The sequence below is a fragment of the Anguilla anguilla genome, chromosome 17 (assembly GCF_013347855.1).
Source record: "Anguilla anguilla isolate fAngAng1 chromosome 17, fAngAng1.pri, whole genome shotgun sequence".
In the NCBI taxonomy this organism is placed as follows: Eukaryota; Metazoa; Chordata; class Actinopteri; order Anguilliformes; family Anguillidae; genus Anguilla; species Anguilla anguilla.
In genome coordinates, this window is record NC_049217.1 from 23,782,130 (window position 1) to 23,808,429 (window position 26,300).

The window sequence follows — 26,300 nt, forward strand, 5'->3', positions numbered from 1 at the left end:
AGCTGCCATTTGCAGGTGTGACTTACTTGTCCAACCTTGTCTTTCACATCCTTGAAAATGTTTACATAGTTCCGGTCGTGTCTGTTCACCAGTGTTGGAATTCCCTGGGAGGAATGAGACAATGAGAAACTGCATTTCAGTAGTTAACCATTTGGACACATACCGCACAGTTCCTGTCTGGGTTATTCACGGGTTATGAAGGCAATAGGGCAAAGGCGAACGGGAATTATGATTAAGGTTAAGGTCTGGTTAATTTAGGGTTGGGATGCGGTTTAGATTTATTCCTGAGTGAGGAGCTATGGTTAGGGAGTTTGGGGTTGGATTTTGGGTCAGAGGTTATGGCTATGTGAGGAGTTAGGATTAGGCTGTGGGGAGTTTGGGCTAAAGTCAGGTTTTGGGAGATGGTTTAGGGTTTAGGGCAGGGATATTCAAATTCAGTTCAAGATTTTCCAAGATGGCCTTGATGGCCTTGATGGCCTTGATGGCCAGATCTGAGTATCCCCGGTTTAGGGTTTAGCGACAGGACTAGTGTGGTTAGGCTAACATGCACCAGACGGCGTGTTGCGTGAGCTCCAGCTCTGGGCTGCAGGCCGACCCCCAGTGCCCCCGCCTCCCCGCCTCCCCCCGTCCCGTCCCGCTACTCACCACCAGGCTAATGAGAGGCTTGCCCTGCAGGAAGCGGGTGACCACCTGCTGCTGGATTTTGGGGAGGTCGTATTCGGAGATGGTCTCCTGGCCGCGCTCCACACTGTACTGGCAGTGGGACAGCACCAGGGGGAGCAGGTCGCGCTCCAGCTCGTAGCGGATCACGTGCAGGTCGCTCAGGTCCGCGGGGCTCACCGTGTAGCTACGGGAGGATCCCACAGTGAGACCACGCCCTCCCCACAACCCCCCCTTTCCCTCTCAGCACGCAAGCTACGCAGGGCCAGTGAGACCCTGTACCTTCCATTTACCTGCGGTACCAGTTCAATAAAAATTTCAGTCAAATCCTCCCTACAATCAAAAACTCATAGGAAAAGCAGAGCGGGACATCTTAGGATAATACCACCAAAAACAGCCTCAGTATCCCTAAAACTGAATGCTGTTCCAGGATCAGCTCTTTCAACCGCAATACAAACTAAAAACATTTTTCTTAGTGTTGATGCCGATCTAAGATCAGTTTCTACGGGAATCGTTTATAAAAAAATTTTAAAAGACAGCTTCTCAAGTTGATTGCCAAACACCTCTCAACAAGCACTTTGAAGCACCTCTTGAATATCTTTGTTATTTGAACACAAAGTTCATTGAAACATGTTCTCTTATAAGTGTGAGGACTTTATATGATTTTTTTGTTTGTTTGTGAACCCCGTCCATCTTTTTCTGTCAGTAACCTCAGTGGCGCCCCCACCTGGTCTCCTCCCCGGTGTGCTTGTCCACCGCGTGCACCTGCTCGTTGTGCAGGGCGATGAGGTAGCTGACCAGGGCGGTGGCGCACAGGCCCTGCCCCTGGCGCCGCGGCAACAGCACCTGGAGGTCGCTGCTGTGACCCAAATCCGTCTGGCAGAGCTCGGCAGGGATCTTCAGCTCTCCTGCAGGCACACGCGCACACGTACCCTTTATACAGCATACTGTACGTGTTTATCACAACTGTAGCAATAAGGAAAGGTCTACTTCATAGGTTACACTACATTTATTTGGTAGACAATTTTATCCGAAGCAACGTACAATAAGTGCATACCGGAGGCCATCGGAACAACTACAAAACACAGGTCCAATAAGGTATAGTATTCAACGGTTATTCATAACCATGAACGCATTGAGTCCAGTTCACACAGCAAGCATAGGGCTAGGTCAGAAAGTTATGGTAAGTCAAACCAGGAGGCATGACAAAGAGCTACAACATCAAGGTAACGATACAAGTGCAATATAAGCGCTGGATGGAGGTGCAAGCGGAGGTACAAGGTCTATGACTACAGCAATGGTGTGGCCTGGACTTGTAGTTCTACCCTGCTGACGTGGCTGGGTGAGCATCTCTGTACCAGGGCATTGTGGGTACACAGGGGGGAAAGCGACCGCTTCCTGCGTGCTTCGGTGTTCTTACCTTTGGTGGCCAGCGACTGTCTGAGCTGATTCCAGGTCTTCAGGAATATTTTGATCCGCGTCTCGTACCAGGTTTTGAGAGAGGCTGCTCGTGGACAGACAGCGGACGGTCAACCTTTGAGTCACCTTCCCAAACTTGCAAAATATCTTATTTTATCCTATTTGTACAGCTGATTTTTTATTTATCCCAGTCTGCAATAACAAAGTGTATTTGTCTTTCTGTCTTCTGAAATTCATGAAGTATCCATTAACTTATCTATGTCAAGTTTTCACGCATAATGTCACATTTAAGCCATCTACCCTTAGTCCACCAATCTTGGCCATCTTGATAAATACATAAAGGAATGCACATGTGTATTTTTTAAAGGGATCTGTGTGAACAGTGACATCTACCTGCTGTCAGGCCCTGGATGAATTCATGTATGGTGCTGCAGGTGACGTCCGGGGCGTTCTGGAACTTCTTCACCAGTTCCCTCTGCAGTGCCAGAATCTCCGGGAGGAACCGGACCAGACGCAGCTCTGGCTCCTGCGGCCGGCGACAGAGGTCAGAGGTCAGAGGTCAGAGCGCGTGCGGCGGGCTGGAACAGAAAGCGGGCCTCGTCTCGGGGGCTCACCTTGTGCAGGAACCTCCAGAGCACCGGGAGGGCGTCCCGCCCGTCGTTCTGCTCCACCACGTGTGCCAGCGCCCGCAGGGACACCCTCTCCCTGCAGCTCCACACCGCCCCGCTGTGGATCGGGCTGTCCCGGGGCAGGGTGGCCAGGGTGAGCCGCGGGTCCCCGAACACCAGCCTCATCACGGGGCTGGAGGACACGCGCGAGTCCGTCCTGATCAGGTCGTTCGCCTCCTTCAGCTGCCGCTCCAGGGTCTGCGGGGCGCCCCGGGAGGGGGTGGGGGCGGCGGGGGAAGAAAGAGAGGGGTGGGGGCAGGGGGGGAGAAAGAGAGGGGTCAGGGGGAGGGGCAAGGAGAGAGGGAAAGAGGGAGGGGTGGGGCACAGGGAGGAAAATGGCAAGAGAGATAGGGGGTGGGTCAGAAATTTGCCCAATGTTAAGAAAAGCAGCCCCTGGGGGGTGTAAGTGTATGTTCAGGAGCCTGACATCTGGTTTAAAGTCGCTAATGTTGCCGGTGTGCTGAACCAGTGCCAAGACTCAAGAGCCATGAGAAACGGACTCGGGGACGAAGGAGAATGCTTCCGCTGTACGACTGCCAGTCGTGAAGGCGCAGCGGCGGCCCCGCCCCGCCCCGCCCCGCCCCGCCCCGCCCTCACCTTAAGCTGAGGGACGATGATGTCAGACGCAACGCCTGTCTCCCAGGCGTTCCTCGCCTCTTTGGTGGAGAGAACGTCGTTGTGGGAAACAGGCCCTGGGAAGCATTCATTTACCATTTAGCATGTTCTATACATTCAGCATTCATTTACCATTTAGCATGTTCTATACATTCAGCATTCATTTACCATTTAGCATGTTCTATACATTCAGTTTCCAGAAAGACTTTATGCCTGACTGCTAATCTAACCATTACAAAATCCTTTGTTAGAGGCCTGGAGTGAAAACCTACAGGACAGGAGGACTCCAGGAACAGGGTTTGTGCAGCCCTGCTTAATGCATTGTGGGAAACGGAGTCCCGCCTGTCTCTTACACTGTGTGGGTGGGTTAGCGTCCAGCAGGCTGAGGACCGTCAGGTGGGCCATGCTGACCGTGTCGTCAGAGCCCTTCCCCAGCACACGGCCCAGCTGCTCCATGTCCTTCAGCAGGTGACCAATCAGGAAGGAGCCTGGATCAGCCACCGGGGGCTTGATTATCTGGGCTATAACCTGAGAAAGAGAGAGAGGGAGAGAGAGGGAAAGAAAGAGAGAAGATAAAAGGATTGAGGTCAGACGCACAGAAACTACTGCATGGACAAGGCTACTGTAGCCACTATAGCCAACACCACAATAATAAATTCCTTTATTTATATAGCACTTTTCATTAAACACAGAAGTGCTTCACAGAAAGAAATGATTAAGAGTGAGGGTTGTGGGCGGGGCCCGGGTAGGGAGGGCGTGTACCTGAGGGTGCTCAGAAGCTCCGATAAGCATGCTCAAGTGCGTGAGCAGCCTGACCAGCGTGAAGGGGGCGGGGGACATGCCCTTGGTGTCCAGCATGTCTGGCATGTCTCTCCTGCCCGGGTCCCCCAAGACGTGACCGCTCTGGGTGCGGTCCACCCTGTTTTCGAGAGACACGCGCCCACATCGTCACACCAGCCGGGGACAGACAGGTGCTCGGAACAAACGGCAGCAATGACATACTTCACAAGCTGCTGTTCAGGGTTAAATCAAACAAAAATGGGGTTCCCCTTCCCCATGATATACGGTTCTTTAAAATGGGGTTCCCCAATGTATACGGTTCTTTAGCCACATAAAGAATGTGGTTTGGAGCCCTTACTTCTTATATTCAATGCCCTGGTGTAGATTTACTGTAGCACCCTTGAGAAAGCGGACTTACTGGACATTAACCGGATTAAAACCCTGAAGAGGCTGATGGTTACTTCCCCCTACTGGCAAATTACAGTCCAGGCACCGTCTGACCTCCATAGGCCGGCCACACTGCGGAGGGAGGGAGAGGGAGAGAGTGAGGGAGGGAGAGGGGGGCGGGGGGTTAGAAGGGGATAGAGGGGGTAACATATAGAGAGGGATAGAATAAGAATGATGTACAAGTAACTTGTTAAGACTTAACTGCATGTTAAGTCTTTTTTCTTTGTCCCTGCCCCATGTTCTTTGTTGCCTTTATTTCCATATGCTTTCATTTTCTGATTTTATTTTATATTTTTATAGCTTATAACTTGAACTTGACAGGGAGAGTAAAACACGGCGGAGACAGGTAAGATATGGAAGAAAGGGCCAGGGATTAGTCTCATGCAGAAAGTAGGGATACGAAAATCATCATCATCACAAATGAAACCACTCACCTCTCCAACAGTGCAGGGGTGACCGTTCGGACAATCTGCAGAGAAAAGAACGCACACGAACCAATGAGAACACAGGCCCGGCCACTGTCATCACATGAACAACAAATCACTGCATTACTATGCAGATTTTCCACCAAAGTCATGATTGAAATGACCCTGTCGTAAGAATGCAGCCCTCCCACGAGCAGACTGAACAGCACTTACAGTACCACATGAGGGGTCCCAAGGCCGCGCGAGCCACAGCAAGCATGTCCTCGGGCATTGTGGGTAGGAAGGCCGCCTGCAGGGCAAAGTGCACGTACACTGTGACCCACAACAGGAAACTCGCAGGTTTATGGGAGTAGCAAACAAAAAACCTGTACAGGGCTGGAGGGGTTCAAAGGGGAACCTGCATGCTGACATGACACCAGGCTCATGTACCTGCATGCTGATGGGGGGCAAGGCTAAGGTTCATGCCTGTGGGTCAGGGGGAGAGGGTGAGAAGGGGAATGGTGATTTATCGTGTAGGGGTCTGCGGGTCAGGGGGAGAGGGAGAGAAGGGGACTGGATTTATAGAGCCCGAACAATATATCGGTTTGGCCGATATATCGGCCATTGTTTGACTTTTTTGACAACATCGGGATCGGCAGTTATGCAGCGGATGTGTCCCGATTTTTAAATAAGTATAATAAACAAAAAAAAACATTGATTATTTATCTGTACTTGTCTGTTCGAACGTTGTAATTGCTATTTAGACTGGACAGTGATAGTAGCTAACGGCGATAACTAGGCTACATTGCAGAGCCACCAACAATTTCAGAGACTTTTCTCCACGCCGCGCGGCGGCGCCGCCTCCATTCATTTTGAATGAGAGGTGGCGGCCAGACCCCGCAAGGCATTTTGGGATAGCCGGCGGCGCGGCGGGCGGGGCCGCAGTGGAGATGGCAAAAATTCAACTTTGACCCCCTCACCGCGTCGCGGTAACCAATCTGATTTGATCTAATGATCCGTCAAGTAAATTGTCCCTATTTTTTTCTAAATTTAGTTCCACATTCTATCGTTCCACAATGGAGGACCTAACTCATAATTTCCGTATCGGGTTTCCCAACTTAATAAAATCTCCTACAGAGACATTGATTAGAGGAACGCAGCGTGGAGAAAAGTCTCTGAAATTGTTGGTGGCTCTGCAATGTAGCCTAGTTATCGCCGTTAGCTACTATCACTGTCCAGTCTGAATAAACATTTTTTGCAGTAACGTAGCGCTGAAAAATGTTAATAAGCTGCCTAGCTAGGCTAACTAATGTGTAGCTATAGTGAGTAACAACAAACAATAACAAACAAACAAAATCTTCCTAATGTATTAGCTGCTGGTTGTTCGTTTCTACCAGCCACCTAGCTAGCTAATCAGATACAACTTTGAAGGAATTATCTGGCTAATTGGTCAGACAATGTTTTTGTTGTTGGTTGTTACTCACTAGCTAGACATTAAACAGCCTATCTAGGGAGCTGACTAACATCTTTCAGATCTAGGTTACTGCAAAATTATTTTTATTCAGACAGGACAATGAATATGAAACACGATATTAAGCCAGGTCAACATTTAACGAACACAACTGTCTGTCAAAAATAGGTGACACGCCCACAAACAGCCGACTGTGGGGACGCGGCGCGGCGACAGGCGGCCGTCGCCGCGTATAGTGTGGCTTCACCGTAAGACGTTTGTCACTCGTGCCTCATCCAATATTCTCCACTGCAAGACTTGTCTGCACAGATTCGATTGGCGCAATAAAGGTATGTATATTTAGTGAAAGTTTTTAATTAAATGCGTTTATACGACCACTATGTTTATCAGTCCTCATTATCAAGCGAGCGAGCTAGCTAACATATTTGGTTCACTTTAGCAAGCTAGCTGGCTAGCAAGCCTTTATGGAGTGGCAGTGAGCACATAAGCAGCGTAGGATCTACATTTCCAGAGGACATAGCTGTATTCTCAAATAAATAACCAGCCAAAATAAAATGGTGACTGAATGCATCGCACATTTGTTTTTTTAAATCTGAGATAATGATATTAGCTACTATATGATGCTGTGTCATCTAGTCACGCGTCATCGTAGCAAGCTAACCAGACAGTAAAAACGCCGATAAAACACTTCTAACGTGGATAATGTTAAGCCATGTTATCTAGCTTTGTGGCGATAACATGAGAGAAGGATTGCTGTTGGAGAAGTGAATCAACCAACAGTTAGCGCGGGTAACTTGCACGAAAGCGCATTGTAGTTTTTTTCACCACCGAATTCTTATAGACAAGCCTCACGTTACGTATTTCATCCAGTCAATTTAGTTTCATCTAATGTTAGGCTACACTTGATTCACTCATTAGCTCCACTAGATAAAATCTTACTCTTTGAGATCATGTAGTAGGAATAAAATAAGAAAATATAATTCATTTACTGAGAATAGATACTAAGAAATAATAATAACACATTAATAACAACAACGACAATAATAATATTCATAAAAATAAGTTTGAAACTGGAAAACTGATTTTTTTAAATTAATTTTTTAATAGATGGCTGGAAAAGAAAGGAGTAAAAGCAACGTGTGGAGTTATTTTGAATTCACACCACTTGGAGATGGTGTTAATATATACTTAATTTAATGTCATCTTTTACATTTTTTATCTATCAAAAAGTTCTTTGTGTGTTTATTTTTATTTATTTGTTTGCTTATAAGTTAAATGTTCTCAAATATAGAAACTTTGATAAAATATAAGTTTTTCAAATTGATTTGAAAATGTTGCACTTTTTGACAAAATATCGGTCAAAACATCGGTAATCGGTGGGCTAGGACTCTCCAAAATCGGGATCAGCATCAGACCCAACAATCTGGCATCAGTCAAGCTCTAGTGATTTATCGTGTAGGGGTCTGTGGGTCAGGTGGACAGGGTGAGAAGGGGAATGGTGATTTATCGTGTAGGGGTCTGTGGGTCAGGGGGAGAGGGAGAGAAGGAGAGTAGTGATGTACTGTGCGGGGGCCTGTAAGTTTGGGGACAGGGGGTCAGGTGAAGGCCTACCTGCATGCGGGCGGGGGACAGGGCCAGCAGCCTGAGGGGGGCCAGGCACCCGTGGTTCACAGTCATCAGCACAGCCGCCAGGTGGACGGTCAGCTCGACCAGGCCGTGCACCACCCCCGGCCGGTCGGCCCCGACCGTCAGCGCGCCCAGCTGGTTGTGCACCAGGGCCAGGGCGAAGGCCTGTGCCTCCGGCCTCACCAGCACCCGGGAGCCCTGGATGAAACCCTTCAGGGCATGGAGCAACTGTGGGGAGGAGGAACAGGAAGTGACTCAGCTTCTTTCACAAATAAGCCTGGCCAGAGACAGAAGGGTGGCAGTGCAGCGTAGTGGTCAGGGAACTGGGCTAGTAACCCAAAGGTTGCGGGTTTGATTCCCAGCTGTAATGCTGCCAATTGTACCCTTGAGCAACGGACTTAACCTGAAATGCTTCAGTAAAATAGTTATAAATTTGGTAGTATTTTTTTTAATGTAGCCAGTTTAAGTAGCTCAGGATAAGATCATCTCGTAAATGGCAAAATGTACTGTAATGCAATGTAGTAGGGCACAAGGAGACTTCAAAGGAACCACTTTGCAGCATGCAGGGTTGCCGTGGAGACAGCAGTACCTCCTGTTTTGGGTGGAGGCTGTGGTTGGCTGTTCTGTAGAGCGTGGTAACTTCCCTGAAGAGGGCCAGGAGCAGGAGTACCGTCTTCTTAGCCGGCGTACCTCCGCACCTCTACACACACACAAAAGCACAGCGAATTTTACAACGCTACGATAAAGCTGCTGGGATTCACAAGCAGTCTCCCGCAGGGGGTGTGAGGTGAGAGAGCTGAGAAGGAGGGCACAGGTACCTCACACGCCTCCTCTATCCCTTCCGTTCCGCCTTTCATCATTGCCTTGGCGACAGCTTCGCGTATGGTCCGATAGTCCTCCCCCCACACAAGGAAGTGGTCCATCTGCCCCCCTTCCTGATTCTGACACAGGGCGAGGAGAGGGAACCTTTATCTCATACTTCAGAGAGCTCTGAAGGAGCCCTTAGCATTCCTGCCATGTTTAACTGCCATACACTTTCAAGTGTGAGCCAAGCGTTACTGCCTGTTCACAGAAGTGCTGATGGGAGATGTAGTTCACTGGTAGCTCGCACAAGAACGGCACAACCTACAGTGCTGCCTACTGAATGGACAGCTTTCAAAGGGGCGAATAGAACAGCCCCCCCCCCATGACCTCCAGCCCGCCACTTGATTCCACGTGATGTGGATCTGGGGTAGGGGCGGAGACCGTGCTCACCTGCAGGAGCTCCTCGGGAAACAGCCATCTGAGCTCGGCCGTCGCCTGGAGCTTCTGGACAAACTCCATGCCCTGCTGGCTGCACACCTTGCGGATCAGGTAGACCCGGTACCAGCCGTTCCCGCTCCGCACGCACAGGTCCGCCACGCAGCCCAGGAACGCCGAGACCGCGTTCAGAGCGCCCTCGCACGGCCCTGAACACCACACGCCACACACACGCACACGCACACGCACACACACTGGTCACGTAAAGCACATAAACGGGGGAGGAGGAGGAGGAACTTGTACAGAAACCTCTCCCAAAAATAAGATAAAGAAAAATGAACATAGCTATTAACAAGTGCGACTCTGTCGCACTCTATGGTAAGTATCATTAAAGAGCTTTGAAATCAAGCCTCAGCGTTTAAAACACACTGGAGGTAGCAGCCTTTGTACAGCCGTTTACAAATACACATATCATTTCCCTGAGTTGTTTTATGAATCCTTTGTATTTGTCGGACACGGGTGCGATTTGGCATTACGCCTGCATCACCCACCCCTGGCCATACCGTAACGGAGAGGTTGCCATGGTCACCTGGGTTTGTCTGCTGGTCCGCCATCAGGTGCGCGGCCATGTCCAGGCACAGCCGAACCCGGGCTACCTCCTGCAGGTGCTCTATGGTGGTCGCGCGCGCCCTGACGCCGCGCGGGCGCAGGAAGTGCTTCAGGAAGTGCTTCAGGAAGGTCCTCTCGTCCTGCAGGCAGGCCGTCCTCTCTGTGGCCGTGCGGCACTGCGTCCTCTCCAACATGGAGTCCTGAGCACGGGGGGGGGGATGGGAGAGCGCTCACTCTGCGGTCGCCCTGACAACGCTGTGCAGGCCTGCGTCTGCTGCGCGGTCAGCGCGCGACCGCATTCACTCTGCAGCACCGAGTACGTTCGCCCTGTGACGCTCGCATGTGCGGATGCAGCTGCGCAGCCGCTGCTAAGTCACGTTTACGCGATTCCACAAACAGAAGTGTTCAAACAGCGCAGAACGTGGCCTACCTGCAGACAGTTTATGTACAGGGAGTAAAGTTCACTTTTGTCCCCTTCATCCAGGATATTGCTCCGTTCAACATCAGACAGGTGCTGCTGCAGGTAGTCTTTGACCTCAGCAAAGCTTGAAGACACAAGAAGAAACCAGATTTCTTTCAGAGAAACAGCCAGTATAGGAGAAAACATGAGACCAAAAGCCTAAAAAAAAAACCACACTCTCAATTAGCTATGTAAACATTCAGTTTGTGCACTTTCAGAAGCATTAAAGACCTGACCACAACCTTAAACTTCTTCCTGCCTTCTTTCTGAAAAAGGGAAGACGCTCACCTGTACTTCAGTAGGAGTTTCAGAATGACCGAGCGGACCACGGGATTTTTGTCCACCGAGTCGTCAAACGGAGACAGAGCTTTGGTGAACACCGGAGTGCGAGCTAGAGCAGGAGAAAACCAGAGTGAGCAAACACACCCGGAACGGCACACGCATGAGCTAAAACACCGACAAACATACACAGGCATGCACACATGCAACACGCACACATGCCTGCACGTACCTGCACACATGCATGCACGCACGCGCATACACACAAATATGTGTTTCATACCGTTTTCTAAGTGAGAATAAAGAGAGGCAGCCTGCAATAGTGGCTTAGGAACTAGAATCCGGGACTAAAACAAGTAAAAAAAAATAAGCAGGTTTAAAAAAAAAAAAAAAAAAAAAACAACTTAATTTAATCTTTTCTATTTTATCAGGCAGTTATCGGAATCTCGTTTACTGGCAGGTTTCAGCACTCACCTGCAACTTACGCATTTATATTCCGTAAAAAAGGATGAGCTGTTTACCCAAATAAGAACGCAGATAAAACCCAAGAAAGCATAAGCAGCAAAGGGCCTGGGTGGATGGGAGGGGAAGAGATTTGGGAGAGGGTCACCTCTGATGGTGTGTACGGCCTCCACGGCCACCATGAGGTAGGACAGCAGGTGCTGGATGACCTCACTGGAGGGCGGGGCGTTGTCCTTGAAGCACACGGTGGAGACCATGTCGATGAAGAAGGCGTTGCACCGTTTCCTGAACTGGGAGTACATGACGATGCGGAGCCTGTCGGAGCGTGGAGAGAAAGAGCGGGAGAGACGCGTTAAAGAGAGAGACGCGGTAAAGAGAGACGCTGTAAAGCGTGCGAGAGAAAGCCATGGCGCATTCATCAATGGGACTTCCACAAAACCCCAGAGCCGATTCACAGGTTTCTGACCTCAGCCTGTCATGGTGAAGGCATTCACTTAAACAATGACATCGCATTAGTAGATTGTACTTTATTACAATTCACACTTTTTAATTCCCTGAAGGTTCTTTTCTCCTCCCCCAAGTGTGAATATTCAGTCGTAACGCTGGGGCTGTCGTGTACAGTGACGTCCACTGGAGGGCGCAGCTGAGGCCTACCGTATGTCCTCAGACGTGGCCAGGTTGAAGTCATCGGGGACCTCCTGTTTGCAGAGAGGGCAGTACATCTGACCCGGGATCAACCACTGTCTGATGCAGGCCAGGCAGTATATGTGGTGACAGGGAAGGCTGAGGGGCTCATGGGGGTCCCCCATGCACACGGGACAGGGCTGACGTCCAAACCTGGATTAACACACGCATGCACAAATGTTCAGGGTCACATACGTACCTACATTCATTCAGCAGACGCTCTTATCTGGACAGAATTACAATGTTGAAAAACATAAATCCATTCACTGGATTTATACAAGTAAAGGAGCCAGTCCTGGCTAGAAATACTTCCGGACCAGCGAGGATGCTAAGCAAATCCTGAATGTGTATGAACACACACATGGACATGTGCACACGTGTAGACAAAGTAAGTAGTGTATTTCATCCACCCGCGGCTATGAAGACACCAAAGCTCCTTACTTGAATATCCTGTCGTTTGCTCCATCCATGCAGGCCTTGATAATCCCGATGACTGCCAGGAAGGGCGGCTCCATTTTCAGGTCCGAGTTCGTCCCCAGAACCTTAGGAACATTCAGAGGAAGAAGACATTTTCTCCGTTCAGTTTTTCAAGCGGAAAAAAAAACCACTACTCCAGCGGTCCCCGTGAAGGAAACTGTGCATCTCAGTTAAGAGGAGAGGGCTGAATACGATGGATCACGGATTCAAACGGCCTCGAAAAATCCACTTTGACTTCAGACGAGAATTCGACTGCAAGAATGGACCGCAAGGACGTTGGGATAAAATAAAAACTAAGAATAATGTAACATTTAGTGTGTCAAAGTCCTTTAGCACGTATCATTCCTTCAGGGTCCGCTTCCCTGCGTGAACAGGTGAGCTCACCTGCCCCAATACCCGAGTGCGCTCCAGCAGCAGTGGGCGGAGCTTCTCCTCCACGCCCTCGATGCCCACCAGCATGTGCTCCACAAACAGGGACAGGGAGAAGATTCTGCTCCACCCCCGTCTGTAGGAGAACCATGAACAATCAGAGAGAGAGAGAGAGAGAGAGAAAGCGAGAGAGAGGTCACCTCATCATTCCCACATACATACAGCAGTATAAATGGACCGTATGTAAAGAATGTTAGCTGTGCAAGTTGCTCAGGATAAGAGTGCCTAAAATGTGGCTACAATACAAATGCAAGCATCTTCCAGTGACTCATATCTGTGGGAGCTGAACCCGGAGAGATAAGAAGTGGCGGCTGACGTCGCCTGCTGATGTCAAATCAGCCGCTGAGAACATACGTTTATCCGCCATCTCAAGTCATGTCTTGAATCGATAGCAGAGGTAGCAGTAATGCGTGCTGATAGTTACAATTCGGCATCCTAAATTCGGGGGCAATAAGGGGAAACATCACAAATGACAAAGCCATATGGAGTGAGACCTGTTCTCTTTATGCTCTTATGTTTTCAGAAGTCACCAGTGTCTGTTTTTACACTACATTACAGGCATTTAACAGAAGCTCTTATCCAGAGTGACCTGCATGATTTTTTCATTTGCACAGATGGACACGTACTGAAGCAGTTTATGTACCTTGCTCAAGGATACAACTGCAGTGTCCAACCTAAGAATCGATCCTGAAAACTTTCAGCATTTAATGAACAGAATCTGACTACAGAATGGTGAAATGGAGTTTGACTGGGGCAAGCCGCAGGAGGTGCTGTTCCTCACCGGACGGTGCGCGCCCGTTCTCGGCTCCTCTCCCCGTAGCGGCTGCAGATCTCCTCTGAGCAGGCCAGCTCGACGGGCCCCTGCAGCCTCTTCACCTGCCGCAGCCAGGCCAGCCGCTCCCTGTCTGAGTCCAGCCCCCTGGGCTCCAACAGCTCCACGCAGGCCAGAGCCGCAAACACGTCCAGCACCTGGAGACAGTACTCTGTTACAACCGCACCTGGGGACCAGTACTCTGTAAAAACTGCACCTGGAGACAGTACTCTGTAAAAACTGCACCTGGAGACAGTACTCTGTGAAAACTGCACCTGGAGACAGTACTCTGTGAAAACTGCACCTGGAGCCAGTACTCTGTTATACCTGCACCTGGAGACCAGTACTCTGTTACACCTGCACCTGGAGCCAGTACTCCGTGAAAACTGCACCTGGAGACAGTACTGTGTTACACCTGCACCTGGGGACCAGTACTCTGTTACAACTGCACCTGGAGCCAGTACTCTGTGAAAACTGCACCTGGAGACAGTACTCTGTAAAAACTGCACCTGGAGCCAGTACTCTTGTTACAACTGCACCTGGAGACAGTACTCTGTTACAACTGCACCTGGGAGGAGCCAGCACATTTGCACTTGGGGATGCATATTTTACCTGTTTAAAGCAAAAGCTACCCGCCTCATTGAGAAGCAATTCCAACCCTGCTCACCATTTCAGGACCTTCCCTGGAGCCCTCAATACGCTGGAGGTGCAGAGCCACCTTGGGCTCCATGGCAACCATCCTGGACAGGTTCTGCAGACGGTTCTTAAACTCCTGGTGTGCGGCATGGACCCAGGGCAATGAGATGACCTCATCCTCCTCCACATCCTCACGGATCCTCAATTCATTGACGCAGCAGGTCAAGGCAGTACACAGAAGCTGATGGGGGCAAACAGCACATCACTACTATTAGTTTTATTTTTTAAGAATACATAATAAACACAGGTGGGAGTTGATTTAATAGAAAACAATCTAATGTATTTCATCAAAACTGTTGTTCTGGTTACAATCCCTATCCTACATTTTTATCACATAATATCAGTGAATAGATAGCGTTTAATTTCAAAAACAGCAAGCCTGTACCTGGAGTTCCTCCTCTGAGGTGACTTTCATCGTCATGCACACGAAATCCTGAAGGTAGCGCTGGAAGAACTCTCTCTGCGTCTCCTCTGCTGCCTCTGCAATGTACCGGCCCAGCGGAGTGTTCCGGAAGAAGTCCTCAAACTGCCTCACTGTGTGGCCTTCCGTGAGAGAGCAGCAGTGTTAAAAACTCACGCCCAAACACTGCGCTACGCTAGGCTAGGCTAGGCTACAATGACAATTTTCCTTTTCTCCATTTATTCAAGCACAAGTCTTTACTGGTCTTTGGCTTTTTCCTCTTTCAAATAATAAGAATGGACAGGGAAAGCAGCACACGAGCAACAGCTACAGTGCCCTCTAAGAGTATGGAAACAATAATTTTACACAGCTGAAAATGACTCAACACAAAAACAGCTGTTTCTGTTAAATGGTAGAACACACGCACACGTGAATACCACGATTAAAAAAGATGATTGTAAGTTTGTCTCATATTCATCTTTTGATCTCAAATACAAAACTGTACAGCATATTGTATAGCAAAAAAGAACAAATTTCACTCTAACATCTCCATACTGGAGGGCACTTTATATATAATATGTAACGATATATTATCATATATGAATGTATTACTGTATGCTATATAATACATATAATAATACGTTATTATTTTATTATATCATATATACTATATAACACATATGATAATGATCAAATTATTTTTCAATGAAATTATACTTTAGCCCAAAGGAATTGTATAAAATGACCAAATTCCCGTCACCTTCATGGTGCTGAGCGTGAACCCGGAGCTCCTCCAGGTAGTCTCGCACCCTCCAGCTGAAAGGCAGGCTGCAGCCGGCTCCCAGCTGCGGCGTGATGTAGCTCTGCACCAGGATGGTCTTCGACTCGGAGCTGTGTGGAACATTTTACCACTCCGTGTGAGGGAGTCTTTCTATTTTTACAACTAAAAATTTTTTTTTTTAATCCCACCTAAATGCCCCTCAGACAGAAACGCACTCGAGAAAAACAAGAAAGTGAAGGTTTCGTTTTAAACAAAGAGTTGCCCTTGATGCATGTCAATAAAATAACATTTTGGGGAAAAAAAAGCACGGCTTTATAATGTATGTTCCTTTGGTTTTGTACAAGAAACCTTGGGACAAAGTAGATCCCAACTCAAAAATATAAACATCCAGACAAGTGCCTGAACAGATTCCTTTACGAGAGCAGCCAATCAGAGCCCTCCCCTGAACACCCTTCACACTTACTTGCGGTCCACTGCTGCAAAGGGAACTTCCAGAAGCTTCTCGTCCCTGAAGATGTCCAGCCAAAGCTTCCTTACCGGCTCCCCAGAGTTGTGGTCCAGGAGCAGGTCCAGGTTGCAGTCGCGGTCGGCGACGGCAACGAGCTGAGCCAGGAGGGGAGTGACAACGGCCTGAACACGCTTCCACAGGGCGTGTCTGCAAGAACACAAACACGACATGGTTGAGCACCTTCCACTGGTGGATGCTGGCTACGTGCGTCAATGGTAGGAGCCATAGAAAAATGACTGGACAGGTACGCCTAGTCCTGTACATTTCAGCACAGGTGCAGCGAAAAGAACCTCCCCGACTCACCTGAAGGTTCCGCCCTCCTGCAGGGCGTCGACATTGGACGCCTCGTTGATCACCCAATTCTTGGACGAGAAGCTTTTGCCATCGTAGGACACCAGCAGGGTGTGGAGGCGCCTCTTCAAAGCTGTCAGAAATGCAGCTGCACACATTGAAAACAAAGTAAAAAGACAGTCGCATTAAAGGTCTCCAGATTACCAACTCAAGACATTCCCAGGCAAATGAAACAAAATGAAAGCTAAGTAGAGATAGCCTTGTTAAAGGCCTTCAGATTCCCAATTCAAAACATTCCCAGGCAAATTAAAAAACAATCATCTTTCTTTTTTCTGTGATCATGAGATGTGTTTTTCTCGGTCACATGAAAACTGGAAGGTCTTGCTGCTGAGTGGACGTCACATGAACACCCGACAGATAGAAGTAGTTTTTTCTTTATTCCCAGAGCGCATTTTACATGGACCGGGAAGTTTGGATGTTTACTACCACATCAGGTAGGATCAAAGAAAAAGATGACAGAAAGCCTATACACCACATAGCCTGGATGTTTTTTTCTTTTGTTTTTTTTGCTTGAATATGTTTTATAGTAGCATTTGCAGGTTACACGTTATGGTTTTTCATGTTCACTATCCAAATTTTTGAACGCTATTCAATATTTCATACCAGTTCCGTGTTCATGGTCCGAATAGAAATTGCGAAATTTATTACTGCATTTGGATTTATCCTTTCAGTATACTTCATTTCAGTTCACTTCTTGTCAAATTTGCATTGGAATAACAAATACCATCAAATACCGCGATACTATCAATAATACAAAAAACATCACATGATATGATATTTTGGCCATATTGCCCTGCCCTACATAAAAGCAATCGTTTAAGTACAGGGGCGGGGGTACAGTACCTTTCAGCTCCTCGCTGTCGGCCAATAGCGTCAGAAGGATCTCCACCCTCCTGGTGCTGCGGGCTCCACCCTCACCCTGGTCTTTGAGCATGCGCACTGCGCTCTGCACACAGCTCCGCACCAGTGCTGTGGTGTCCAGCACCGCCTCCCAGCCGTCCTGCAGGGGAAGAGCACGAGGCATGGGAAAGAAATGTTTCACGCTAGAGAAAGGAAGACTGACATGGCTTGCAACTGGAGCTATGAGAAGGAGAACCAACTTGATATATGACGCAATACATTACTTTACATTACAATCGCTTAGCAGCCGCTCTTATCCAGAGTGACGTACAGACATGGAGAACATCAGTGTAACTCTCAGGAATACAAATATGCGTACTGACAGTAATAACTAAGAAATCAGTCAATAACAACTGTAGTATTATCAAGATATTGGGTTCCCCTAAATGCTGATTAGACCTCACAATTAATATCACTATTTGAGCCACAAAATCTCACAGTACAGAAATGCCATGCAGACTTTCTATGCAGGATCTCGGACTGAAGCAAAACATGAGAAATGTAATAGAGAAAACGGTAAATGCATCAGGGACTCACTGTGGGTTCTGAACATTCCATTTCCTGCTCTCCTGTTGCTGTGTACATGTCCTCCACTTCCATTGCTGTGAAAAAAATACATTAAAAAACTATTTTAGTATCAATACATCACATCAAGAAGACGGTGGTAATATTCATAAACTATTCAAAATTCTAAATTTATAAACCACAACACTGAAGTGGTCTTGTAAAGGTAGCAGTTCACCAACCAGTGACATTTGGCATTGTTAGTTAGCATAAAACAATGGAATAACACCTGTCATTAAGAGTGCAAAAAAGTCAGTATGAATTTTTTTTTTTTACATTTACCATCATGTTCCTCCACCTTGTCCTCAAAGAGCTGGCTTATAGTTAAACCTCTCAAGGCTTTGATGTCCGAGATGATGTCCTTGGACCTTCGGAGGTCATCAATGTGGACCGACTTCCAGGGGCCTATACTCATTAAGGGGAGCGTGTTGAAGAGGCTTGGTTTAGAACACCAATTTCTATGGCATTGCAGGGTCTACACATTCAAAAGGAAATCACTGTGCTTGTAAATGATCTACAGTGAACACTGGCACAAATGGGTGTTATACACTCCTGGTGGCTGCAGTTTAGGCACAATCCAATGGTACAATGCTCTCAGCTGCTGAAGAAGTACAAGTTATGTACATGCAAGCAATCATTACTATCATTGTTGCTAGGTAAAGGAGAGATACATGCTTAATTATTTGTCCCTCAGGAAATGTGGAAAAATTTGAGTGTCACATCTAACCTCCATGAAATCCAACATAAGAAGTCCCTCCCTCCATTCTTGGAAGCTTGGTGATAAAGTACACAAACACTTTCCCTCTCATTTCTTCATCTCTTGATTTGCTGATTTCATTCATTGCAGAGTACCTGAAATGTATGTGAATTATGAAAGACAGCCAAGTTTACTTAACACTTCAGTCACACAGCAGATGCTCTAATCCAGAGGGATTTATACACCGTGCCTTCTTTTCACATGAAATCCCTTTAAACAGATGCATATTTCACTGAAGCAATTCAGGTTAAGTACCTTGTTCAAGGCACTGCCTCACCTGGGTACTGATTGTACAGCCGCAGAGTACCCTAAGCATTATGCTACATGGCTCATATCAGTTTTATATTGAAATATAGCAAAATACTAAAAGTTATGAGCCAAGACGACACTTACTTTGCCGAAGCAATGAGGTTTGCACTCTGGGAGCCTTCGTTGAAATCTGTTTGAATAATGAGTATTCTGAATCCAGATGTGGAGTCTAGGAAATGTCTAAAAATACGGGTAAAATTCAAATATCTCCATTAATCTTCGCCAGGACACAGAAGATCAATTAGCTTCAGTCTATAGAAGGTTCAAAAGAACCAAAAATGACATCACAAACATGGGAAACAGTGTGATCTGTAACAGACCTTATCTTTTTGAGGAAGGAGTGCTCGGTGTCAAACTGTTGCAGGGAGAGTAGCTCAATGTTAGAAGCGGCGTCCTGGAGAAGCCCAATATCTGATGCTGTCATGAGCCTTGAGAATGTTGTCACCTGAAAAAAAAAAAACATTAAAACAAAAATAAAAAGAAAATAAAACAAAAATGATTTCAAAATGAATTTGCAAAAAAACAGTAGCAACATAATATAAAACTGCCGGTTTGGCATTCATGCTAATAATTTGAAACATGGACTTCAAAACTGTGACAAAGGTATGCCTGAGATATGCCTGCACAATGGCAATTCAATTGGATTCATGGATCTGCTTTATTCTTCAAAGGCAGAAGTTCTGTTACCTCAGTGAAAGAAGCATGGCACCACTCCTCTTGCTGGGTGTGAGAGATGATGAAGTCAGCCAGAGAGCTGTGCTTTTGCTGTTCAAAGTACACGTGAGCCAGCTGCTCAGTCTCCCCGCTGGGGAGGGCAGTGGAGTCAAGACGCACCACCGAATCTGGAGTGGCGCAGCCCAACAGGATCAGCTTAGCCTCATCCAGGATGTGTCTATGGTAATCAGACATCTCTGACTCTTCCTTCAGCTTCTCAGTCACCTGCAGGACCACTGAAGCACAGGTGTCAGAGTGGTAGCCAATGAAGACATCGACTGGTAGGTACTTAGGCAAGCGTGCAACCATGGAGTGTTGGCCACGAAGGGTCACAAACAGTCCCACCCACTTCTCTAGTTCTAGGACAAGTCCTTTTTGATCACTCTTGAGGACAGTGTTGATGTCTAGGTAGTGTTTCTCCAGTCGGTTGATGAGTGGGATGGGGAACTGCTTGTAGACCACTTCTTTCTCCTCGATGACAATGAGTCTGAAGTCCTTGTGCACCCTGCACTTCACACGATGGGTTCCCAGTCCTAAGTCCACATACTTCTGGCCACCCAGACAGACATAGTACTGGTTGAGGGCATCATAGAGGCTTTCGTAAAGGTTCTGCAGGTTCAGAAGCACAATGGTCTGGCCAGTCTCCATGCAGATCTTAACCCGGTTGATGTTGCGGCAGATCTGGGTGTACTCCTGATCCTTGGGGAAGCTGGAGCCAAAGATGATCTCAGGCTGGTGCTGGTCAGAGAAAAACGTCTGCTGAAGAATCTGGAGAGCGGCATAGTTTTTTGTCAGAACCAGCAGGTACCGGCACTCGTCATCCTGGCCGATGGCTGAGATGTTCTGTCTCACAAGCTCAATGGCGCTGATGCTCTCCATGTTTGGGCTAATACCCAGTTGGGTGATGAAGACGTGGACTGCATCCACATTATCCTTGCCACTGAAGTTCCTCAGCACTGCTTCCACTAAGCGCTCTGGGCTGGGCTCATGGGTAGAGACTTTGGCAATGGCAAACACCATCTTTATCAGGCTGTAGTAATCCCGTAAGCCAAAAAAACCTTTACCCTGTTCCTGGCAGACGTTCAGATATGCCCTGGCAAAAGGCTGGAAGTAGCTTCGAACTTTCTCCAAGACCATCTTGTCAGAGGAACATATGCCCTTTGCACTTTCAAATAGCTCCTTTTCATCTGGGTCACCACGGGACACAAAAATGCCCCTATTCATCTTAGCCGGGTCTAAGGCCCAGTTGGAGATGCCAATGAACCCAACTTTCTTGTGTGGCAGTGGTTCATCATCAATGCAGCCTTCCTCCAGCAAGGGGTGAAGAGTTTTGAGAGGCATTTTGGGGGAGTCTTCTGCCAGGCCAATCTCATCCAGCACCACCACAGAGATATACTCCCTCAAATTTTTGCCCTCCTGGAAACGGGCACACTGTTTGAAGGTGTTGATGATTCCTTCTGGAGTAGAGTGGGGGCTGCACTGGAAGGAGACCAGGTGAATTTGCTTCAGTTTTTTGTACAGCTCCGAGTGTGCAGCCTGGCCCTGCATGGCATCTGCTACAAGTGTCTTAGACAGGGATTTTGAACTCCCAGGTTTCCCCACTAAGAAAAGGGGGATCCGTAACTCAATACAGATTACCATCATGAACACATTCTCTTTCAATGCATTGTTCCTAGCAATAGTTTCCCCAAGGGGAAAGCCACTCAGAAGGAGGTCCTGCATGAGCGAAATTTCCTGTGCAACTTTCTGGGGCGTGTTCGTTTCAGGGAGGAGCTTACAGATTTTCTTCCGGTAGCTGTCCTTATTTTCCAAACAGGCATGGTAGCAAACTCCCACAGCCATCACAAGGGACCACTCAACAGGATTGCGACTCTCAGTCAATCTTTGCAGTCTCCCACTTCTTTCTGGGGTTTCTATCCCATCCAGAAACATCCTAAGCTCTGTGAGCAGCATCTCATGGTTTTTGTAGAACCAAACAAAAGCTTGCATGCAGCGTTCCACATCTCTCAGACTGACAAAGCTACATTCATCCTTCCTCGTCCTCATGTATTTCTGCGAGGTAGACAAGACGTTGGTAATCATCTCAATGTATTGCGTGCTGATTGAATTAGTGTCCACCACCCTCTGGACTATCTGTTGGATGTACATTTTTTCTGTGCAGTCATTGAGCTGGCCAAAGTCCCAGACCAGCGGGATCATACTTGGGGGCAGGGCCTGGACTCTGTACACCAGTTGGCGAAGGGGGATAGATCCCAGCTTTTCGTCGGTCTCTTCGGCTCTAACTCTGTATCCCAATCCAGCAGATTCCAACCTTTGGATCATCTCATCCGAGTGCTTCCTATATGGATTGCAAGCAGCAATGATCTGCAGTCCAGTGTTCTGAATAAGGGGTTGTCCTTTCACAGTGCCATCACAGAGGACCTCCTTGATGCTGCTGACAGCCTCTGTGGTGTTAGCCTCGTCAAAAAAGAGGATGGAGTCAAACTTAAAGTTCTGCTTGTTGAACAAGGCTATGTTATCTGCCTCCCTCACTTTGGCATAGATCATGTCTGAGGTGGTCCCACCATGGACTTTAACAAGTTTCATGTTTTCTGTGGGGACCCCGCTCCGCCGCAGTTCGCATAGGTACTTAACGAGTCTGGTCTTCCCACAGCCTGTCTCTCCCATGATGATGACAGGGATGCCACATCGGAAGCGCATGTGGATCGCCAGCATCTTAAGGATGTTGTCAGTGGTGAGCTCATAGGTTTCGTCTGGATCCATAGGCCACTGGATGCCAAGAACATTGCAGAGGCGTTCGATCTTCTCGCCTCTTTGGAGCTGATCAAAGTCAATGTTGAAGGGGACCCTCTGCAACTTGAGTCCCTCATACAGCTCCCGGCTCATGACATTTGGTTTGATCACAGTCTTCCTTACGGGGTCGATGGCATCAACGCTGTTCTGCCCATTCACCTTCAAGTGGAAGCCAATAAAAGTCATGGATATATGGTCATCGTTGAAGAAAATGTACGGGTGTGGCTCAGATTCCCACCGCTTTCTGATACGGAAGGGGGCCAGGTCAGCTTCAGTGGCCCCAGCTAGGTCCACCAGTTGCCTCCCTGGGCTCTGGTCAGAGATGCTGAGGGAGGGTGTGGCAAAATCCTTAGCCATCATAATCATGAAGTCCACCACAAAGTTCTTGAAACCACCCAGGGTGTCCCCAACAAAATCCATTTGGCAGAAAACAGACGTCTCACAGTCTCGCAGCTGCAGGTTCAGGAACCATGCAAAATTCCTCAGCTCAGCCCATGAAGGATCCACGATGCCACAGTACACAAAAAGCATCTGCAGGCACTGTACGTGAGTCCCCTCGATACCGTTGTACCTGAATTCGTCCAGACTGATGCCATTGTGGAACCTTGTTAAATACTGATAGGGTCTTTGGAAGGCTTCACTTCGGAACTCTTGGTCGTCCATAAGTGGGTCTTCATCCTTCAAGGAAGGGTCATCTCGCATTTGCATTTCCAATTCCAGGACCTCTTTCGGGGGACGACAAAAGACTTTTGGAAAGACATCTAGGAAGGCAAACTGAGCATGTGAACGCTGTAAGGAGGCACAAATAAAAATCAAAATTAATTCTCAAGCAAAATTTGGAAAAATAAATTTTATGTGTGCGCAAAAAGGTACTGTTGCCAAGTGCCATGGAAACTTACAGTTCTTTTGTCAGTTCTGGAGACATCTCCCATGAACTGTAAGATCTCAATGACATACAAATGGGTGTTGTTGCATTTCCACATGCGACCTTCGGAATCCATCAGGTAGCGCAACACCAACAATTTGAAAAGAAATTCATACAGGCCTTTCCGCACCTGCAATATTTAGCACACAAAGCAACCAGAGCTCATTAACTATAACATTAAGTAAAAAATGAATACAGTATACTGAACTTAGAAATTTTATATGGTTAAAAAAAAGTTTAAATGTATTTTATGCATTTTCCTATTCAAGAATTGCAAATTATCCTGAAAGAAAGAGTGAACCCAACTTCACGGACGATGTCAGTTGGGCATTATACCACTCAAAGATGTCATTACAGTGAATGAGAAATCCTTGTGATAAAAATACATATACATATACATATATATATATATATATACACACACACATATACAGACATACATATATATATATGTATATATAAATATATGTACACAAGCACATACATATATATATATATATATATATATATATACATATAAAGTTGCATATAAACTATAAAAAGTTTATATGTAAGCTATGTGCGTATTGTATTGCACAGAATTTGCCTCTAAGATAAATTTGTTCTGTTTGCTTGTTTTCCAAAAAATTAAACCAATTTCTAAACATGCTTGATTGTGCACGTATAAACCACAAAAACCACACATCCCGTTTAAGACAGCTGTATTTTAAAACATGTTTTCTCTTAAAAGCTAAATCACACCAGGCAATTTTATAATGCTTACAGAGGATGTGATGTCAAAATGGAAGATTGTGAGTTCCTTCTTCTGGAGGCTACTGATCAAGGACTGCAGGACAACGTTTTCATCAACACTTGGCTCAATCAAACGAATGCATTTCAGCAGAGAGGGTCTCTTGGTGGTTTTCCTTAGTTCCTCGTACAGCCTCTGAATGTAAAGAGATTTACCTGAAAAGCACAGCATGACAGATATCAGCAAGGGCAACATTTGCACATTTTACACCATGATCCACACCACTGCTGTAATTCAAAAGCCATCAAGTTAAAGTGGAATTTTGTGAGCCTTTATATAAGCTCCAGACCATGCAAACTATTTATGATGGCTGCCAAGAGGTCACAGACAAGCGTTCTCCTGATCTCTCAAAAGATGTGTAGGAAACAGACAGTGTCAAAAGCAACAGCAATACATAAAGGAATGATGACTATGTGCCATTAACATTGGTTGTATTAATGTAAGGAAATAGAGTGCAGATGTAAAAATCCAACTGCTGAAATATGGCCTAATTTTCACATTAATAATTGAGCTAATGAGTTATACTGTACTGTCCAAAGAAAGAAACTTGATATGGCACATGGTAGCATTTCCAATTGTATATTATTTTAACACTATTATATACGGGTACAACCACCCCCTTGGGCAGTTAATGTCAGACTTGATGCCACTGACCCACTCCTGCTCTTTTGGATGTCACAACCCTGACAAACTTCCTGTCTCGGAACACAGCAGCGGCACTGGGCAGTTCTGAAGGGACGGTATAGTGCCTGGACAGGTAGCCCTGGATTTTCTCCAGGGACTCCAGGGGGACCATGTGCAGCCGGTACTGGCTGAAGGCAGAGGGGATATAGGCGTGTTCCCGGTCGGCGCTGCAGATGATCACCAGCCTGTAGGGCCTAGAGCACTGCTTCTCTAGCCTCTGGAAGAGCTGCTCCACCCTGTAGCTGGCCTCGTAGGCCAGGTCCTCCGCATACAGGAGGGTGTAGATCTTCTCGTCTCTGCAGCCAGCAGTCAGGCACCGCCTGAGGAACAGCTCCACCTGTTCATAGGGGGTGGCGGCGGTGCACAGGAGCACCTCATCGTAGGTGGGCAGTGGCTCATGCCCGCTGTTCATGTAGACGCTGATGCACGACTTCAAGACTTCAGCCCGTGGGCAGATGACAAGGTTTGGTTGCCCACAAACCAGACCATTTGGAAGGGTCCGGAAGACGCAATTCTCCTTCCTCTCAGCTAACATGAATAACTCAACCTCATCATCGTCATCATCTTCCTCTTGGTTAGCCAGTATTTCCAACAGCCTCCCCAAGGTACTGACATCCAAGGAGCCTGGGAGGAAGCTCTGCATGTCCCTCATATAGGCGTTCCACACAATATCCAGCTTTCGTGAGCCACTGGCCCGCTCCACAAGACTCGGCAGGTCAGCAGCCTCCTCTTCAAATGTGGGAGCCGCTTCCATGCTGTTAGTCTTCTCCACAAAGGTCTGAAAGTCAATGTCTTCGTTCTGCTCTGGAGCCATGGTGAGGAGCTCATACTGAAGCTCATGCCACGTTTGCCTCAGATCGTGGACTCCACAGTTAGGCTTGATAAAGGACAGCATCATTAGGGCCTGGCCATCCAGCTTCCCCACTTTCTTCTGGGTCAGTCTGTCACACAAGTAGACGATCTGCTCTGCAGTGAAGTAGTTGAGGTAGTAGTGCTGGGATCTCTGCTGGTCCACAAAGGCCTTCCAGAATTCCAAGCACCGTTCCATCTTCCTGCACAGTTCAAGCAGATGTTCCAGCATGTCGCCCTCCAACATGATCTCACCCACCGCAGTGTTCAGATTGAAGTCCATGATGATGCCCGCCATGCCATCTCCATTGACTGCACTGCAATTGATGTTGGCCTCCCAGTGACGGAACAGTGGGTTCCCGGCAGTGTACAGGTCGACAAAGGCCACAGTGAGTCTCTGGATGCCAGCAAAGACCTGAGAAGCACAAAAAACTTCACAGTTAGCTTATGACATAGAAGCTTAAACCTGCAACTACAGCTGAAGCAGTCTGATTGTAGTTTACCTCCACGAAGTGCTCCACCTCACCCTGGCCCTGCTCCCCTTTCCCAGACATCAGCATCAACTTGTTCTGTAATTCCCGCAGCTCCTCCAGTGAATAGCAGCGCATCTCCTGCCCGTCCTCGTGCTCCTCTGGAATCTTCAGCTTCAGGGCTGTATCCAGACTCAACTAGAACATGCAACCAATGCTTGGTTTCAAATGAGAGCATCTATGCATAAGCAAAGAAACTAAATCCAAAT

At 47.4% G+C, this 26,300-nt stretch overlaps 1 protein-coding gene across 8 annotated transcripts in view; it reads right to left on the reverse strand.

Annotated features, from left to right (window-relative positions):
• The window catches only part of LOC118216532 (E3 ubiquitin-protein ligase rnf213-alpha-like), a 47,848-nt gene that overhangs the window by 3,310 nt on the left and 18,238 nt on the right, over nucleotides 1–26,300 (reverse strand). For 7 of the 8 annotated variants that reach the window (XM_035397783.1, XM_035397788.1, XM_035397787.1 and 4 more), the window contains 40 exons: nucleotides 26,065–26,229; nucleotides 24,683–25,976; nucleotides 24,002–24,183; nucleotides 23,213–23,368; nucleotides 19,494–23,102; nucleotides 19,127–19,251; nucleotides 18,891–18,986; nucleotides 18,468–18,592; nucleotides 18,023–18,145; nucleotides 17,714–17,778; nucleotides 17,120–17,276; nucleotides 16,229–16,364; nucleotides 15,881–16,072; nucleotides 15,397–15,527; nucleotides 14,622–14,779; nucleotides 14,208–14,417; nucleotides 13,511–13,698; nucleotides 12,685–12,805; nucleotides 12,265–12,365; nucleotides 11,794–11,976; nucleotides 11,288–11,454; nucleotides 10,687–10,789; nucleotides 10,369–10,483; nucleotides 9,919–10,138; nucleotides 9,345–9,538; nucleotides 8,909–9,031; nucleotides 8,680–8,790; nucleotides 8,076–8,318; nucleotides 5,228–5,303; nucleotides 5,024–5,058; nucleotides 4,561–4,661; nucleotides 4,125–4,281; nucleotides 3,716–3,890; nucleotides 3,345–3,439; nucleotides 2,694–2,945; nucleotides 2,473–2,605; nucleotides 2,081–2,164; nucleotides 1,388–1,568; nucleotides 646–847; nucleotides 27–104 (listed from right to left, as the gene is read on the reverse strand). In XM_035397783.1, the coding sequence (XP_035253674.1) occupies nucleotides 27–104; nucleotides 646–847; nucleotides 1,388–1,568; nucleotides 2,081–2,164; nucleotides 2,473–2,605; nucleotides 2,694–2,945; nucleotides 3,345–3,439; nucleotides 3,716–3,890; nucleotides 4,125–4,281; nucleotides 4,561–4,661; nucleotides 5,024–5,058; nucleotides 5,228–5,303; nucleotides 8,076–8,318; nucleotides 8,680–8,790; nucleotides 8,909–9,031; nucleotides 9,345–9,538; nucleotides 9,919–10,138; nucleotides 10,369–10,483; nucleotides 10,687–10,789; nucleotides 11,288–11,454; nucleotides 11,794–11,976; nucleotides 12,265–12,365; nucleotides 12,685–12,805; nucleotides 13,511–13,698; nucleotides 14,208–14,417; nucleotides 14,622–14,779; nucleotides 15,397–15,527; nucleotides 15,881–16,072; nucleotides 16,229–16,364; nucleotides 17,120–17,276; nucleotides 17,714–17,778; nucleotides 18,023–18,145; nucleotides 18,468–18,592; nucleotides 18,891–18,986; nucleotides 19,127–19,251; nucleotides 19,494–23,102; nucleotides 23,213–23,368; nucleotides 24,002–24,183; nucleotides 24,683–25,976; nucleotides 26,065–26,229 (10,362 nt within the window). The remainder of the gene's footprint in view (nucleotides 1–26; nucleotides 105–645; nucleotides 848–1,387; nucleotides 1,569–2,080; nucleotides 2,165–2,472; nucleotides 2,606–2,693; nucleotides 2,946–3,344; nucleotides 3,440–3,715; nucleotides 3,891–4,124; nucleotides 4,282–4,560; nucleotides 4,662–5,023; nucleotides 5,059–5,227; nucleotides 5,304–8,075; nucleotides 8,319–8,679; nucleotides 8,791–8,908; nucleotides 9,032–9,344; nucleotides 9,539–9,918; nucleotides 10,139–10,368; nucleotides 10,484–10,686; nucleotides 10,790–11,287; nucleotides 11,455–11,793; nucleotides 11,977–12,264; nucleotides 12,366–12,684; nucleotides 12,806–13,510; nucleotides 13,699–14,207; nucleotides 14,418–14,621; nucleotides 14,780–15,396; nucleotides 15,528–15,880; nucleotides 16,073–16,228; nucleotides 16,365–17,119; nucleotides 17,277–17,713; nucleotides 17,779–18,022; nucleotides 18,146–18,467; nucleotides 18,593–18,890; nucleotides 18,987–19,126; nucleotides 19,252–19,493; nucleotides 23,103–23,212; nucleotides 23,369–24,001; nucleotides 24,184–24,682; nucleotides 25,977–26,064; nucleotides 26,230–26,300) is intronic. The other variant, XM_035397789.1, reaches the window with a different exon arrangement.